This window comes from Anomaloglossus baeobatrachus, chromosome 7 (genome assembly GCF_048569485.1).
Source record: "Anomaloglossus baeobatrachus isolate aAnoBae1 chromosome 7, aAnoBae1.hap1, whole genome shotgun sequence".
Classification (NCBI taxonomy): Eukaryota; Metazoa; Chordata; class Amphibia; order Anura; family Aromobatidae; genus Anomaloglossus; species Anomaloglossus baeobatrachus.
Genome location: NC_134359.1, coordinates 122,494,470 through 122,512,225, shown reverse-complemented (window position 1 = coordinate 122,512,225; position 17,756 = coordinate 122,494,470). Strand labels below are relative to the sequence as shown.

Here is a 17,756-nt window from a genome sequence, read left to right as displayed (position 1 = left end):
CCTCCCCACTCACACCTATTGCCAATCCACATGATACGTATATATAGCCTGGGTCTCAGCTTCCCATACACGGTAGGTTTTTTAACTGCATGAGAGGACACACACAAGCTAGGGACCCCAACGTAGAGAAATACTTTGGCGTAGTGTTGGGGCTCTATTGCATTGATCAATTCAGTAGCTAAATTTCTCTTTATTCATATGTTCATGGCAGTAATGCAGATTCCATTTTTCACATTTCATTCTTACATATAGCTATTGAATTTTTCATGTCAGTCTTCACACAGCAGTTTCTGCTATTACATGTATTCCCCTTGCATAGTCACTGGTGTGTATTCCTTATCCCTTTTCCCATAGACATTAATGGCAGGGTCTGAGCCACAAAACGGATGAGGATATCACATGCTGAGTCTAACGAACTGTAAGCAAAGATCAATATTTAAACTGATGTGTTCATGGCTCAATGAAACTCTCTGGGTCAGCGTGCGGTCCGAGAAAAAACAGACAGCATTGGATGTGTCACACGGATGTGTGACTGAAGCCTTAGATATCGATAACGTCCTGATCATAGTTTGACATTATTCATATAAAGTTCTTGCCAAATATACAGAGGGCAAATCAATTTCTACCACAGAGATGGCACACAGACCCCCGACTAGAGGTGGCATGGGAAAAATCAAATCCTCAGGAGATTTATAAATTGGAAGATTGTGCGGGTCTCGTCAGGCATTTACTGGCAAAACATACCTTGCTATTATGTATAAACTACTTTATATTTAATAAAAACATACAGGACATTAAAATAAAAACATCATTCATTTACATAACCATGAAAATGGGAATACAAAATGAAGATTGCACAAGCTGACAAAATATTGCTTCTTCAGCATGTAGAAGTGCCAAGGATAAAGCCACTAAAATGTGAACATACCAATTTTTGACTGGCATAGATTAGGCCACAAACCTGGTTTCAAAATGTCTCCAACATGAAAATTATCAACGGGAATCGGTTACCAGACTTTTGTTACCTCCTCTGAGAGCAGCATGTAGATACCCGGATTCTAGTGATGTGTCACTTACTGGGCTGCTTGCTGTAGTTTTGATAATAGTTTTATCTACTGCAGATCAGCCAGTTCTCTGTGCAACCCTATTGACACCACTGACTGACAACTTTCTATGTATACTGTGCATAGGCAGAAAGCAGACAATCAGTGTTAAAGAAGGGGTTATACAGAGCTCATGAATATGGAGGACTATATGAAAGCAGGTTTACTAGTCCGGCTGATAAAACAGTGATTTAATTAAGTCTACAGCAAGCAGCCCAATAAGTGACACATCCATGAAATAAGAGTCTCTGTCTCTACATTATGCTGCTCTCAGATTAGGTGGCAAAAGTCTGGGGAGATTCCCATTGAACCTAACAGATGCAGAATGTTGCATCCAGTAGCATTCTTCTGCACACTCCTATAGCAAAATATTGTCTGAACTGCCCAACCTACCTGTCTGCATAAGCAACAGCGGAGGGGGAGGGGGGGGGTAAGTGCCAACAATCGATAGATATTAGGGGACCTATTATCCAGCACATGCTGAAAATAGGTTGTTCAGATTGAGCTACCAGGTTGGGTCTAGCATGCAGATTGACAAACAAGATGAGTTTTCATTTTGGGTGAAAATATTACCCTGCGTTGCAGCATAGTTCACATTATACCACACATCATTTAATACTTACTTGGAAAGACACTTGGAGGAGAAGGAGTGGGCACAGCGATTGGGACACCCACACTACCACTTCCACTGTTCTCTCGACTACTGCTCCGGCTACTAGGGTGGCTGCCACCACTACTGCCACTGCTGCTACAAGAAGTGAAAGCGGAGTCAATACAAAGACACCTTCTGATAAATCAACAGGTAATCAGTTCAGGAACAGTGCATGAGTGGGACAAAGATACCTGCACGGAGGTGGCAGCTACAGAACCAATAGTCACCTCTCAATTTATTGTTTGACCATCTTCCTTTTGCACTCTTTTCCCACCATTCAGCCAACAGCAAGCCTTCCAGACTCTCACATGAGTATGGCAATTTTTGGACCATTACGTTAATAAAGTAGAATAGATAAGTGGATACCGACTAGTTATACAGGAATATGGATAGCACAGAAGGGAGATGTCCCATTTTCTATCTCGGAGTCAAATCACAATGAGGAGTCACTAAAAAACAACATTTATTCTGGCTGAATAAATACAGAACTGATAAGAGGCCTGTCAGTAGCAGAGAATGAACAAATTAAAAAGTCAGACATTGCTTTTCTGCTTCCACAGAATTTTTAAAAAAAGAAATCTCATGAAACAGGCCTGGACAGAAATGATGGTACCCCTGAAAATAATGTGACAAAAGGGGCATGTTAAATCAAGGTGTGTTCACTAATTCGCATCACAGGTGTCTACAATCTTGTAATCAGTCAGTGGGCCTGTATATAGAGCTAAAGATACTCACTGTGCTATTTGGTGAGTGTGTTCCACACTCAACATGGACCAAAGGAAGTGAAAGAAAGAGTTGTCTCAGGAGATTAGAAAGAAAATTATAGACAAGCATGTTAAAAGGTAAAGGTTATAAGGGCATCTGCAAGCAGCTTGATGTTCCTGTGACTACAGTTGCACATATTATTCAGAAATGTAAGATCCATGGGACTATAGCTAACCTCCCTGGACGTGGCAACAGGAAATTTCATGACAAATCAAAGAGACGGATAACACGAACGGTAACAAAAGAGCCCAGAAAAACATTTAAATAGATTAAAGGTGAACTTCAAGCTGAACGAACATCAGTGACAGATTGTACCATCCGTTGTTGTTTGAGCCAAAGTGGACTTCATGGGAGACACCCAAGGAGAACACCATTTTTGAACAAAAAAAAAAAAACATAAAAAAAGCCAGACTGGAATTCGCAAAACTACATGTTGACAAGCCACAAAGCTTCTTGGAGAATGTCCTATGGGCAGATGAGACAAAAATTGAACTTTTTGGCAAGGCACTTCAGCTCTATGTTCACAGATGGAAAAATGAAGCATATCAAGAAAAGAGCAGTCCCTACTGTGAAACATGGAGGAGGCTCGGTTATGTTCTGGGGCTGCTTTGCTGTATCTGGCACAGGTTGTCTTGAATCTGTACAAGGTACAATGAAATCTCAAGACTATCAAGGGATTCTAGAGAGAAATGTGCTGCCCAGTATCAGAAAGCTTGGTGTCAGTCGCAGGTCATGGGTCTTGCAACAGGAAAATTACCCAAAACACACAGCTAAAAACACCCAAGAATGGCCAAAAGGAAAACATGGGACTATTCTGAAGTGGCCTTCTATAAGCACGGACCTAAATCCTATTGAGCATCTTTGGAAAGAGCTGAAACGTCTGGAAAAGGCAACCTTCAAACACGAGACAAGTGGAGCAGTTTGCTCTTTAAGAGTGGGCCAAAATACCTGTCGAGAGGTGCAGAAGTCTCATCGACAGTTATAGGAATCGTTTGATTGCAGTGATTGCCTCAAAAGGTTGTGCAACAAAATATTAAGTTAAGGAGGAGGATGCCATTTCTGTCCAGGCCTATTTCATGAGTTTTATTTTTTTTAAAAATTCTGTGGACGCAGAAAAGCAATGTTTGACTTTCATTTGTTCATTTTCATAGATTTTTTTTTTATAATTACTTTTGTAAGATTCAAGTTACTTCTATGACCATTGTGGGTTTTTCATTCATTAAACGAGGGGTACCAACAATTTTGACCACGTGTGTAATTTTCATAGGCATAGTTTTAATTTGGGCAAAAGGTGTTCAACAACCAAATATGTGTGATGTGTAGGTGTCTACATATGCTTGACCACTTAGTCTAAGCGTCTAAACAGGTACAAGGAGCCCAGGTTTAGGTTTTCAAATCTATTGGCAACATAAGATAGAGACCGGCAGCAGAAACCCGGTGACAGAAGGGATCTTGTCAATTCGTCAACACATAATAGCAGAGGATTCCGAACAATGGTTTTCATATCACCTCATTTACCTGTACACTTATTTGCGCTTGTTAAAACTATTTAGTAGCAACTACACATCTGTACAAAAAATAAGCAAAATGACATTTGGAAAGGGCTGGAATCACATGCGTTTGGAACCAGACACACAAAATGACCCAAAAGGAACAGACCTGTATGGCATTAGGTAGTAAAGGATCAACATAAAAACAAAAAGAAAATACACGATAAAACATTAGCCACAAAACATCTCTTGAAGCACAGGCAGTGGCCAGAAAACGTCCTGATGCTCTGTAGTAGTGAAGGAGTTCATGAAAGGTTATGCATTTCATGGTTTTATTTCCGCTTAAAGAAAAAAAAAAGAAAATGAAGCGTACCACTAAAATAAAGGGGAACAATTAAATATGGAAGGACTTTTTTAAACCTCATATTTACTACTTTGCATTTGAGCAGTCACTGAAAAACATAAAAGAATAAAATGGAACTGCTCATGACAATGTAAGGAAAATGAAGAGAAAGCTTAGCCCAAAGGCCTATCCTAGCTTAGCTTTTTTGTCAATGAACATTTTCCAATTAGTTTAACTAAAACCATCTTACTCCAGTAACCTGAAAACCTATATGCGTTGCTTTCATGAATATGCCAGCGTGTCTTATATGGCTTACATATACCTGTATGTGCGGTTCCTCTGGTTGACTGGAGCTGTTCTAACAGGGCTCTGTTGCTGTGAGGGAGCCATGTTACGTGTGGGGCTGGGTACATAGTCATTTGGCACGACAGGGGGCCGCACAGGCTCCAGTGTGCGATAGGGTGAGTGTCGCCTTCAAGAAAAACAAAAATAAATAAAAAAAAAAAATAAACCTGCAAACGTCATCCTAGTGCCGGGACATTAGGATAAAGTCTTCTTTACCAGCCACCCCAGTCTCCACGTGGAGGGCTTTATAATGCTCCCATTTATATACAACTTTTAGAAATAAAAAAACAAAACAATAAAGACCAAGATGAAATAAATAGGCCTAATCAGGAGCTCTCAATGGTTGTAACCCCTTCACTGCTACACAACTGGCAGAGCATTGGTTGCGATGACAGGCAACATTCAGGTTTGAAATTCCACATTAAATATGAGGGTGGGGAAAGCACGTGAAAGAAAGGACCTGCCACAGAAAGCAGTGGTGGATGACTGACACATTGAACTGGCAAACTGACCCACAAAACTGAGTAGACACAATCAACAAATTAGATTGTAGGATCTAAATGATGTCAAAATAAAACAGATGACAATCAATTATATTGCTGCATAAAAATACATCAGATGCTGAGCACCCCAATATTAGCTGCTTGCACCTGTTCACACTTGCTTTATCTTTAGGTGCTGCTGCTCAGTTTCCTTTGTGTTTTCTAATATTATAGTATTCGGGGTAAACTGTGCAATTAGTATCTAGCTGTGTGTCTGTATTGGTATATCTAGTTTGTTTTACATCAGTTGGAAAATCTATGATTAAACGGTACTTTACACACTGACATCACTAGCAATCTCACTAGCGATGTGAAATTCTAGATCGCAAGTGCAATCTTTCGGGATCGCACATGCGTAAAATGACCTATGTGCGATCCCGAAAGATCGCACTTGCGATCTAGAATTTCACATCGCTAACCATATCGCTAGCGATGTCGCAGCATGTAAAGTACCCTTTAGGCTCTGATCATCTGCCATGATGAAGACGTGCTGGGCAAGCCACAGAGCTGATGCATTTCACAGTACACATCATAACTACATGTTAGTGCAAACAGCTACAGTTCTGAACATGCATTGAAAGGTCTAACAAATGGGTTGCCTAAATATTAACGAATGTAGGTATGCATGCCAATTTCAATACATGATTAGTGTAGCAATCCAGCTAAAACTTCTAAGCAGGAAACCACAGAGTTTAGAAAGTTTATAGGATATACAGTGATCAGCATAAATGAGTGCACCCCAACAGATTTGTCAGAAAACCTTTCGCTTCATTTCAAGATCACCATTTTCTATGATAGGGTTCCCCAACCTGTAAGCTCGGGAGCCACATGTGGCTCACGGGCAGTGAAGTGTGGCTCACTACCTTCTTTCAGCTTGGTGAACTACCAGGTCTAAAAAACAGCTATGAGGCGCAGGTCTCCAGATGGTGACTTTTGTGAGCAATCAACATAGAAGAGCAAATCTGAATGGGGGCAAGGTAGGATCCCCTGGATCTTGGTATACTACCTCAGTGTGATTTCTGTGGAAGAGCTTTGGATGTCATTATACCGGTAATGAGGGCTCTGGGTGTCACTACTGGGAGGGAGGCGAGAGCTGGATGTGGCTCGCAACCCCCTCTCAGAGCAGAATGTGGCTCTCAAGGTCATAAAGATAGCGGACCACTGTTATGGGATACCATACTAGAAAACAATCCCACAAATGTGGGCCATTGATAGGAAATAAGATTTGTTATTTTGCCAACATAAAAAATAAGGTAGTTTTCCTAACAAATTCATTCAAGACCATGTTGCAAAAATGAGTACACCCCAATAAAAAAGTCTTATGAGCAAAGATAAAGTTAAGACTTCAACATTCAAACAAAGGTAAGTTTAATTATTCAGTAAAATTAAAATATGCCCAGCAGACAGGAGACTATAAAAGTGCGTTACTCAAACACAGCCGCGTACCATCACGCTGCCAACAATGGTACCACATGGGAGAGAAATGTCACAAGACTGGAGAAAGAAAAAAAATCTTTACATAAAAACAATGACTGCTACGAGAGGACCAACAAAGCTTTACTTATCAGACTGAATACTATAGCGAAAGTAATACAAAAATGTAATAAAGATGGAACTGCACCAATCTCAGACATCCAGAGTGGTCATGAAAGTTAACACCTAAACAGGAGCATCTTCTGATGAGAAGAGTTGAAGAAATCAACATGCGAGTTCACTGAAGTTAGCTAAAGAAGTAAAAAGCCAAATGTGGCGTACACTGCAGATGAATGGCATGCATGGATGTCATCCACAAAAGGAAGCCTCTCCTAAAGTCCATGGACAAAAAAAACCCTGCCTACAAGTACCCAGAGCCCATGCTGAAAAATATGCTATACACTGATGTGCGGGGACCAAAATAAATGTTTTTGGAACAGATGACCTCAAAACTGTGGCGTCACAAAATGTTCACTCTCCATCCAGCATTCAGGCTCTAAAAGAGGTCGTTCTTGAAGAATGGAAAAAGACCGATGTTGCAATATGTCACCAACTTGTTTATTCCATGAGTAAGATGACTGTGGTAATCTCAATAATCCTGGAGGTCACACAAAATACTAGATGAAGTTGTTTTTAATGTGGGGGTGTATTCATTTTTGCATCAACTTGTTTGAGTAAAACTGGAGATTTTGTAATAAAAGATATATATTATTAACCTTCATGTTATGGTTAAAAAAAAATGTTCTATGAAAAGTTTGTGCATTGATTTATGCTGAGCACTGTATATACAGCAAATTTGGAATATTGTATTATTTTATATTATTACTGTAGGAATCATCTCCTGCAACTCTGAACACTATGCACTGTGTGTATCACACACCTATATCTTTGGAGCCCAAATAGGAAACCTCTTAATATCTAGAATACCCCTGTGGCTTTCTGCTCAGCACGCAGCAGAGATTAGCCGCAATATAGGCCATGTTTAAAGAACAGAAAGCATAAAACAAAATATATGGTAACCTGCTTACCATAGAAACTTCACTTTCTGATTTTAAAAGTGATATCAAATTGGGGTAAGATGGGTGGAAAACTCTTCTATGTAGTAAAGTCTGTTATAATAGATTGTCTAATATACTATCACCACTAAAAATACTCATGTAGGGAAAAACATAGCGCATATACTTTTAGAGCAATCTGTGTTATCCCACCTAATGTTACTGTCAGGCAGGTGCTTCCTTTATGTGCTTGTGATAGGAATAGTTGCCATGCAAATGCAATGTACTACTAGCGGTAAAATTAAATTAATAAAACAATAACAAAAACAAAAAAGCAAACACAATAGCATTTTGATTTTATTTTTAAAACTAAAAATGACTGCTTAAGATTTCTAATAAAAAATAAGACTTGACAATTATTTTGGTAAAATAACTGTTACAATAACTACCTGAAAACATGCTGGGAAAGGTATATAGTTCTGGGCTTACTGCACCCCTCATTGTACTGTAACAATATAATTACCCAAGAGTTCCTTTGCCAGTCATGGGTGGGCTGGGTGGTTTCTGGGTTGGTGGTGTAGTGCGCGGCAAACCTCCCATCTTCATGTTCTGCGTACTGACCTGTACAAAGCAAAACGTCATCGGGCACGGGAATATAACATTACAACACTGTTACTTTTATGAAACAGGTGTGAAATAAAAATGATGTGAAGGCATTAACCTTGGAAAGCAATTAATAGGATGGGACAGCCTCTAAAAACTAATGGGGAAGTAATAAGTGGAATATGATATTTATTTTTCATGGATAATATTGCAGCCTTGTTCCATTGCAGAGATGAAATCTTACATCACTGCTCCGTAAAGTACAGCACAGGGAAGTGCGAAGTACAGTGCAAACCGGCCTGCAAGCGGCTGTAAATATTAAAGAGGCTGAGGCACAAGCACCACGTCCCCTTCAAACTGCTGATGGAACCACACTGATCTAATATTGATTGCCTCTCCTAGGAATAAGCCATCAATTATAAAAAAGGCTGAAGAACTTGTTAATAAATGGAGAAAAGAATTGGTCTATAAATATCAGGAATCAAAATTTGTTTTTGTTCAGCGTTACCATTCACTGCTAACTTAAAGGGGTTGTCCACTACTTTTACATTAATGGCCTATCTTTAGGATAGATCATCAATGTCTGATCAGCTGGAGTAAGATACCCGCACCCCCGCCGATCAGCTGTCCTCAGTGCTAGCGGCAGCAGCAGGTTGCTGGAAATGCTGAGTTCTGGAGCTGTCGTGTCAACTGATATCGGTGACGGCAGGGTACTGCACATCCACCACCCATTCAAATTAATAGGGAACGGATGCGCAGAACCCAACCACAGGCATCAGAAGACTGGGCAACTCCAGAACGGAGCATTTCTGGCCGCTTGCCGCCACCACCAGCACTGGGGATAGCTAAACAGCGGGGGTGCGGGGTGTCAGACCCTGGCCTATCAGGCATTAATGACCTATCCTGAGGATAGGCCATCGTTGTGAAAGTAGTGGAGAACCTCTTTAAAGATGGCAAGGAAATAAATTCCGATAGTCAAAAAACTCAAAATTAGCTTGAACTACTGAAGATGCCTTAGTTCTTCTTTTATAAACTTCTCATTGCTTTTATTAATCAGAACACTCTGGCACGCTCTGCTATACTGGATAATTAAAAAATAAAAATAGCTGATGGATTCAACCCAACACAGAGCACATCAGAGCCTGCTGCATATGGGGCTGTGTAGCATAGGCTGGTCACATTGCACAAGCAGAGTCCTGTTACCCTATAAAAGCCCCTACTAGGTGCACGTGAGCAGCAGATCTGCACCATGGAGCAATAGACGGTGGTGGCACCGCAATGTAATATAGGCAGAAGCCAAGAAGAAGGGGGGGGGGCTAATGTGGTTGTGCCATGTGGTGCAGGTCAGCTATGTTAACTTAGATGAACTTGGCTATAGGCTATATCTATAGAAAAATAACTTCAAATAGGACCTTTCACTTCCTGGAAAAAATGGAGTTAAATATCTTGTAAAATTCCTAAGGCTCCCCTGATTTAGACACTGTTTTCTGTTTTGCATCACTCCAGTGCAGAAATATTCTCATTTGTTTTTTTTTGTGGAGCATAATATGTGAAATCTCTGCTTGCAGTCCAACTGATTGTTTCTTCAGTCTTCTCTAGGGGTGTGAAAATTTAACCCTCCCTCAAAGATACTGCCAATCACATCTCGACATCTGATGAAGCAGTTCATCAGTTTCAGAAGCTGCAGAGCTGTAATTTGCAGCATTTGGGAATGGAGGAGGAAAGCACCACTCACCCAGAGAAAACTGAAGAAACGCTCAGTTGGACTGCAAAACGGAGATTTCACATGGTGGGCTCCAGAAGAAACAAATGTGAATATCCCTGTACTGGAGTGACACAGAGCGAAACAGAAAAAAACAACAGATTCAGGGGAACTCAGGGAATTTAAAACTCCATTATTTGAGCAAGTGACAGGTCATCTCTAAACACTGCAAAAAATATTTAAGAGCATGAAAAACATCAATTATAATGATCAAAAATAAGAATAAATAAAAAGCTCCATATTCTATTATGTCATACTATGTTGTGGATGGATAGAACTGAACATGTTACAAACCACTACACATATTAAGTGATCAGGAAGGAAACATCTAAATTATTATTATTATTATTATTATTTATTATTATAGCGCCATTTATTCCATGGCGCTTTACAAGTGAAAGAGGGTATACGTACAACAATCATTAACAGTACAAGACAGACTGGTACAGGAGGAGAGAGGACCCTGCCCACGAGGGCTCACAGTCTACAGGGAATGGGTGATGGTACAATAGGTGAGGACAGAGCTGGTTGCGCAGTGGTCTACTGGGCTGAGGGCTATTGTAGGTTGTAGGCTTGTTGGAAGAGGTGGGTCTTGAGGTTCCTCTTGAAGCTTTCCACGGTAGTGGAGAGTCTGATGTGCTGAGGTAGAGCGTTCCAGAGTATGGGGGATGCACGGGAGAAATCTTGTACACGATTGTGGGAAGAGGAAATAAGAGAGGAGCAGAGAAGGAGATCTTGTGAGGATCTAAGGTTGCGTGCAGGTAGGTACTGGGAGACTAGGTCACAGATGTAGGGAGGAGACAGGTTGTGCATGGCTTTGTATGTCATGGTTAATGTTTTGAACTGGAGTCGTTGGGCGATGGGAAGCCAGTGAAGGGATTGGCAGAGTGGCGAGGCTGGGGAGTAGCGAGGGGAGAGGTGGATTAAGCGGGCTGCAGAGTTTAGGATAGATTGGAGGGGTGCAAGAGTGTTGGAAGGGAGGCCAGAGAGCAGGAGGTTGCAGTAGTCGAGGCGGGAGATGATGAGGGCATGCACTAATGTTTTTGAAGATTCTTGGTTAAGAAAAGCACGGATCCGGGAGATATTTTTGAGTTGTAATCGGCATGAGTTGAAGAGGGCTTGGATGTGTGGCTTGAAGGATAGAGCAGAGTCGAGGGTTACTCCAAGGCAACGAGCTTGTGAGACTGGGGTGAGTGAGCAACCATCAAGTTTGATGGAAAGGCTTGTTGGAGGAGGTGAGTGAGGAGGAGGAAAGACAATAAACTCTGTTTTGTCCATGTTAAGTTTTAGGAATCGTGCAGAGAAGAAGGATGAAATAGCAGACAAACATTGTGGTATTTTGGTTAGTAGAGAGGTAATGTCAGGTCCAGAGAGGTAGATCTGTGTGTCATCGGCATAGAGATGATACTGGAAGCCGTGGGACTCTATGAGCTGTCCCAAGCCGAAGGTATAGATGGAGAACAGCAGGGGTCCAAGAACTGAGCCTTGAGGGACACCGACAGATAGGGGGCGAGATGAGGAAGTGGTGTGAGAGTGGGAGACGCTGAAAGTTCGGTCGGTTAGGTATGAGGAGATCCAAGATAGGGCCAAGTCTGTGATGCCCAGAGATGAGAGAATCTGTAGTAGGAGGGAATGGTCTACTGTGTCGAAGGCAGAGGACAGGTCCAGGAGGAGGAGGATAGAGTAGTGTCGCTTGGCTTTGGCGGTTAGTAGATCATTGGTGACTTTGGTTAGGGCAGTTTCGGTAGAATGATGTGGTCGGAAGCCAGATTGAAGCCGGTCAAAGAGGGAGCAGGAGGAGAGGTATGAGGACAATTCAAGATGGACATGCTGTTCCAGTAGTTTTGAGGCATAGGGGAGAAGGGATATGGGGCGATAGTTTGACACAGAGGATGGGTCAAGGGAGGGCTTTTTGAGGATGGGTGTAATAGAGGCATGTTTAAAGCATGAAGGGAATACACCACTTGCTAGTGATAGGTTGAAGAGATGGGTTAGGGCTGGGATGAGGACTGCGGTGATGTTGGGGATGAGGTGCGATGGGAGCAGGTCCAGTGCACAGGTGGTTAGATGTGATCTTGAGAGTAGAGTGGAGAGATTGTTTTCTGTCATGGTGGAGAAGCTGGATTTGGAGGAAGAGGGATGAGTAGCTATGATGAGGGGCTGTGGTGATTGTGGGCCAAAGCTTGCTCTGATGTTGTCAATCTTCCGCTTGAAGAAAGAGGCAAAGTCTTCAGCTGAGATGAGAGGAGAGGGAGGTGGTGCCGGAGGACGGAGGAGAGAATTGAAAGTGTTGAATAGCTGTTTAGGGTTGTGAGAGAGAGAAGATATGAGGGATGAGAAGTAGGTTTGTTTTGCAGCAGTGAGTGTGGACTTGAAAGTGGTGAGGGACTCTTTATATGCAATGAAGTGCTCAGTGGAATGAGACCTCTTCCATCTGCGCTCAGCAATTCTGGAAGCCCGTCTAAGTTCTTTAGTCTGCCTTGTGTGCCAGGGTTGCCTGTTCATTGTGCGGGTTTTGGTGTGTGTGAGGGGGGCAGCTGATTCTAGAGCTGCAGAGATTGTAGTGTTGTATAAAGTTGCAGCGGCATCTGCATCATGTAGAAATGCAATGTCTGTGAGGGGGAGAAGGGACTGAGAAAGGGCGTGTAAATCAATGTGTTTGATATTTCTGCGAGGGTATGAAAATTTGTGGAGGGGGGGTTGCATACTTGGAGAAGAGAGGGAAGAGAATGTGAGTAGGTTGTGGTCAGACAGGGGGAGAGGTGAGTTAGAGAGGTTAGATAGGGAACAGAGGCGAGTGAAGATGAGGTCCAGCGTGTGGCCATCTTTGTGAGTAGCTGCAGAAGACCATTGGGTGAGGCTGAAGGAGGAAGTGAGTGTTAGAAGTTTGGAGACAGATGAGTGGGAAGTGTCAATGGGGATATTGAAATCACCCATAATGATGGTGGGGATGTCGGTGGAAAGGAAGTGTAGTAGCCAGGTGGTGAAATGGTCAAAAAAGGCTGTGGCTGGCCCTGGGGGGCGGTAAATGACAGCCAGCTGAAGGTTGGAGGGGGCGTAGATGCGTACGGAGTGCACCTCAAAAGATCTAAATCCCCTTTTCCATTGTTAACACTTTTACAGGAAATGAATATTACAAGCACATTATCATCCTGAATGATGTCAACCCGCCATCTAATGCTTCCTTGTCAGCATACTCATGAACCCAACTAAGGGAGATATCCTGCTAATGAACCTCTATCTAGTAAATACTACAATGAAACGCTACCAAAATAGCCACGCACATTCAGACTTACTTTAAAGGTGCAACATAGTTTTATAAAAAAACATTAAATATGAGCCATGTCATTTTTATTACCAGAAGCTGTGTTTTTAGCTGGGTCACTTTTGATCCGTGGCATTAATTGGGTTGTACTAGCATTGGTAAATTTCCATATCAAGCTAAGGTTTTAACTACATTAGTGCTTTGGCAGAAAAAAGAAACAATGGACACTAATGTTACCTGACAGACCTATTAGTTGAAAAGAGGGTTTGGTTGTGTCCTGTTATTTTTACATAAATTTGGAGGCATTAAATTAATTGCCAACTTGGCTTCAATGCAAATGTGAACATAGACTGAGACAATAAATTCAGCCTTCTGTGGAAGGTCTTTTGTACAGAATAAATACCACTGGGGGAAGGTGTTAGGAAATTTAGAGGCTATCCGTATCCTTTCATTTGCACTATACCAGATGACCATGGAGTACACAAATTCACCTTTACACTAATTCATAACTTACCTTAAATCTGAGCAACCACTTAATGTACAAAGGAAGCAAAGAGGAAAAGCAAAGGAAAAAAAGGCAATGGATGTTTAATGAGAACATTATCATAGAACAGGAATAAAGCAAAACAAGGATTACTAATTATTAATAAAACAATTCAACTGTATGTAGAACACAAATGAAACATTCTGTGGGCTAAGTTCTCTGATTGAAATATCAGCGGAGGGTTGAGGAAAATGGCCCATTCTTTGCGGCCAGGAAAACAGATTTAAATCCGTCGATGAATTCCCACCATATTGTATCAATTCCTAATTTTAGTGTCAGTAAATAGAATATATTTTTACATCCATATACAGAACCTGAATGGTTCTCAAAGGAGTTGTAGATACTCTTTTTAATTGCTTCCCCCAGAAAAATAAATAAAAAAAAAAAAAAACACCCCCCTTCCCAACCGATGTCGCTCTTGCAATGTTGGCGCCAAGATAACATCAATCAAATTACTACTGATTAACTGCTGGAGTCAAGTGATAGAAAAAAATGTGACTGCCAGAAATAGCAGCACTGAGATTACACGCGTGGTGCCTGGTATGGGCGGTGTTTATATAGGATTTTATTTTATGTGGGGGACTGAAGCATTAAGGAGCTTTTGAGCAATTGGGAACAATCTCTTTTAAGAGGTTATCTTGTCTTAGGCCCCTTTCACACATCAGTTTTTTGCCATCAGTCACAATCCGTTTTCTCAACGAATCCGTCGCAGATTGTGGCAAAACTGATGCGACGGATCTGTTTTTCAACGGATCCAACTAGCTGGGGGCTAAATAATACTTGGAGAATTCTCAGTTAAAAAAAAACAACGTAATCAGTCGCCATTTGACGGATGACAACGGATCCTGCGCCCATAGGTTCCATTCTACCAAACGACGGATGGCGGCGGATCCATCGCTGTCTGTTTTTTCAACATACACAAAAAACGTTACTGTAGACGTCGTCTCCGTCCAACGGACAAACATTTTTCGACGAATCCGTCGAACGACGGATGAAACGTGAGGCCATCATCCATTGCGATCCATCACTAACACAAGTCAATGAGAAAAAAAACTGATCCAGTGGCATCAGTCGCTGGATCAGTTTTTTTCAAAATTCGACAGATTGTGACTGATGGCAAAAACCTGATGTGTGAAAGGGGCCTTACAACACCGTGTTGTGTGGTTTCAGTTACTCCCTCTGTCAAGCAGTGTCCCTATGTCCCTAGGGGAAAAGCACACACACAATAGGGTGATCCTATTGGAGGAGAAGAAAAAATAATGTTGCTCATATAGGTGGTTATGGTGTGACCACCATAAAGACAGTCGCTGCTGCCTTGGGGCTGTGGGAAATCCTTCAGATAAATTTATTTTACCAGGAGGAAAAAAACCACTGAGATTAGGTTGGGCGGGTGGAGGAAACAGTTCTTGCTGCTGTCAATGTAGAAAACAGGTTTTCCCGCAACCGCGCAGCCTAATCGCAAAATGTTTTTTGCTTTTCTGGTTTATTTTTGGGTTTTTTTTTAACTACTTGAGAAGGAGTGTCCCCCCTACACAGTCTCTGCAAATCTGTGGAAAGATAAGTGACAAATCCCACATGTCAATTCATTTATATACTTTTAGGAAGGCTAATAGAAGAGCTTCACAATGCAGAATTCTATGTGGATCTACTCCAGAAGCGTTTATTCCTGAGGAATGCTTTATATACAAATGCTGGCAAGTCCATTCAAAACCACTGTTAATAGAGTTTGATAGAGTTAAACCCAGTAAGGAGAAAGCCTGGAACTGCGGATGCATTTGGACCATAGAGAATTGTGTAGATTGGATAGAAATATAACAGACTATCATCTGGGAGAAGTACCAGGCATGTCAGCATCTTCCACTCCTGGATGTAAACAAGAATGTTCCCACTTACATGATCAGGCCGCACAGTTTCAGGATGAAAAGATCTGGCCTAATAATGCTCTATATTGAGATTACATTTGCAGAGATCTACAAAGATTGAATGACTATGTAACAAAATTATCTGCGTAGCGCATCACAAAAGGGGGGGGAAAAAGACAAGACAGAATTAGGCCCTGTGCGCACGCTGCGTTTTTTGCTTTGGTTTTGGGTGTAGTTTGTTGCCCAAAACTGCATGCACTACCTTCCCCAGTAAAGTTTATGAGAATTCAGAAAGGCGGTGCGCACACAGTGCTTGTTTTTTGCCTCCAGTTTTTCTTGAAGAAAAAAGCAGCATGTCAATTCTTTTTGTTTTCTCCCTGTATTTCAGAGGACTGGCAGATCAATCCCCTGCTGACTCGGGGTCGGCAGGCTATTGATTCCCGGTATCTGGTCAGATGCTAGTACCCATATAAGGTCTATGGGAACCAGAATCCAGCACAAAGGGGTAGAAGAAAGCGCTTTATATTCACCAATTACCGGCATGGCTGATACACTGCTCCAGCAGCCTCTCATTCTTCCCGGGCAGCTCATTAGGCTCATACATATTCACTGCTTCCCCCAACTCACCGCTGGCTGTGATTGGTTGCAGTCAGACATGTCCCCCACACTCAATGACAGCTGTCTGACTGCAACCAATCACAAATGCCGATGGGTGGGTCTATATCAAACAGTAAAATAAATAATTTTAAAAAACTGCGTGCGGTCCCCTCAATTTTGATACCAAACCAAGATAAAGCCCCACAGCTGAGGGCTGATATTCTCAGACTGGGGAGACCTATAGTAATTGGGCTGCCACCAGCCTAAAAATATCAGCCTGCAGCCGACCAAAATTGCCGCATGCGGATGTGACCGGAAATCACCCAAATGCCGTCACCACTGATCACGAGGCTCACTTCAGTTGCGGCCTGAACCTCACAGCAGGCAGTTATGCTCTACGGCCACTCGCCACTTCTGGAGCGGCTGCGGGCTGCTATTGTTAGGCTGGAAAGGGCCAAATAACCATGGCCCTTCTCACCCTAATAATATCAGCCCCCACTTTTCTGCTGCATTTTGGCTGGTTTTAGAAAAATTTGGGGGAACACGTCATTTTTTAAAGAAAAATAAATCAAATAATTAAAAAAAAAATGTGGGATCCCCTCAGCTACTTCTGTTCCTGTGCTGGACATAAAAAATGGGGGACCCCACATCATTTTTTTAACAAAATGTAAATAAAAAAACAGCTGGTCAAGCTCTCTCTCTCTATTTAGCTATTCTGTTATTTATTTTTATCTATTCTTTCTCATTATCTATTTTATATGCTTTATGTATTTTTTCTATTCTAGCTATCTAACAATTAAAAACACTAATAAAGAACCAAAGCAAATAGCCAAAAATAAAATGTAAATTTTATTTGAAATAATTAAAATTCCAAGGTGCAGAGCAGTGATTGAATAAAAGGCAGCACAACACAGCAGGGGGAGAGAAGGAATGCAGCACCACAGAAGCTGTTACACAACAAAGCTCATATGACACAAGGAGCTTGAATACATAAATTACATGTGTGAGTCAATCTCTTGGTGTCATATGAGCTATGTTGTGTAACAGCTTCTGTGCGGCTGCATTCCTTAGCTCTCCCCCTGCTGTGTTGTGCTGCCTCTTTTTGAATCAGTGTTTTGCACATTGAATTTTAATTATTTCAAATAAAATTTACATTTTATTTTTGGCTATTTGCTTTGGTTCTTCATTAGTGTTTTCAATTGATTGAGTTTTGATCACCACGCTAGGGTGTACTACACTGAGTCATATTGATTTGACCTCTCTGTTTGGCGCTTTTCTCGTCATCTATCAATTATCCTATCCTATTTTGTTTCTCCTTTAAAAAATACATGGGCAAAAACATACCCATCACGGAACCAAAAACACACCGAAAACGTGGCAAAAATGCATTATTTTATGTTTTAAACAAAACTGCA

At 41.6% G+C, this 17,756-nt stretch overlaps 1 protein-coding gene across 28 annotated transcripts in view; it reads right to left on the bottom strand.

Moving 5' to 3' along the window:
- ABI2 (abl interactor 2) overlaps nt 1-17,756 on the bottom strand; it is a 178,507-nt gene that overhangs the window by 67,264 nt on the left and 93,487 nt on the right. For 4 of the 28 annotated variants that reach the window (XM_075317653.1, XM_075317665.1, XM_075317658.1 and 1 more), the window contains exons 4-7: nt 13,853-13,870; nt 8,232-8,329; nt 4,676-4,825; nt 1,727-1,851 (exon numbers count right to left, since the gene is read on the bottom strand). In XM_075317653.1, the coding sequence (XP_075173768.1) occupies nt 1,727-1,851; nt 4,676-4,825; nt 8,232-8,329; nt 13,853-13,870 (391 nt within the window). The remainder of the gene's footprint in view (nt 1-1,726; nt 1,852-4,675; nt 4,826-8,231; nt 8,330-13,852; nt 13,871-17,756) is intronic. The other 24 variants (XM_075317654.1, XM_075317666.1, XM_075317659.1 and 21 more) reach the window with 7 other exon arrangements.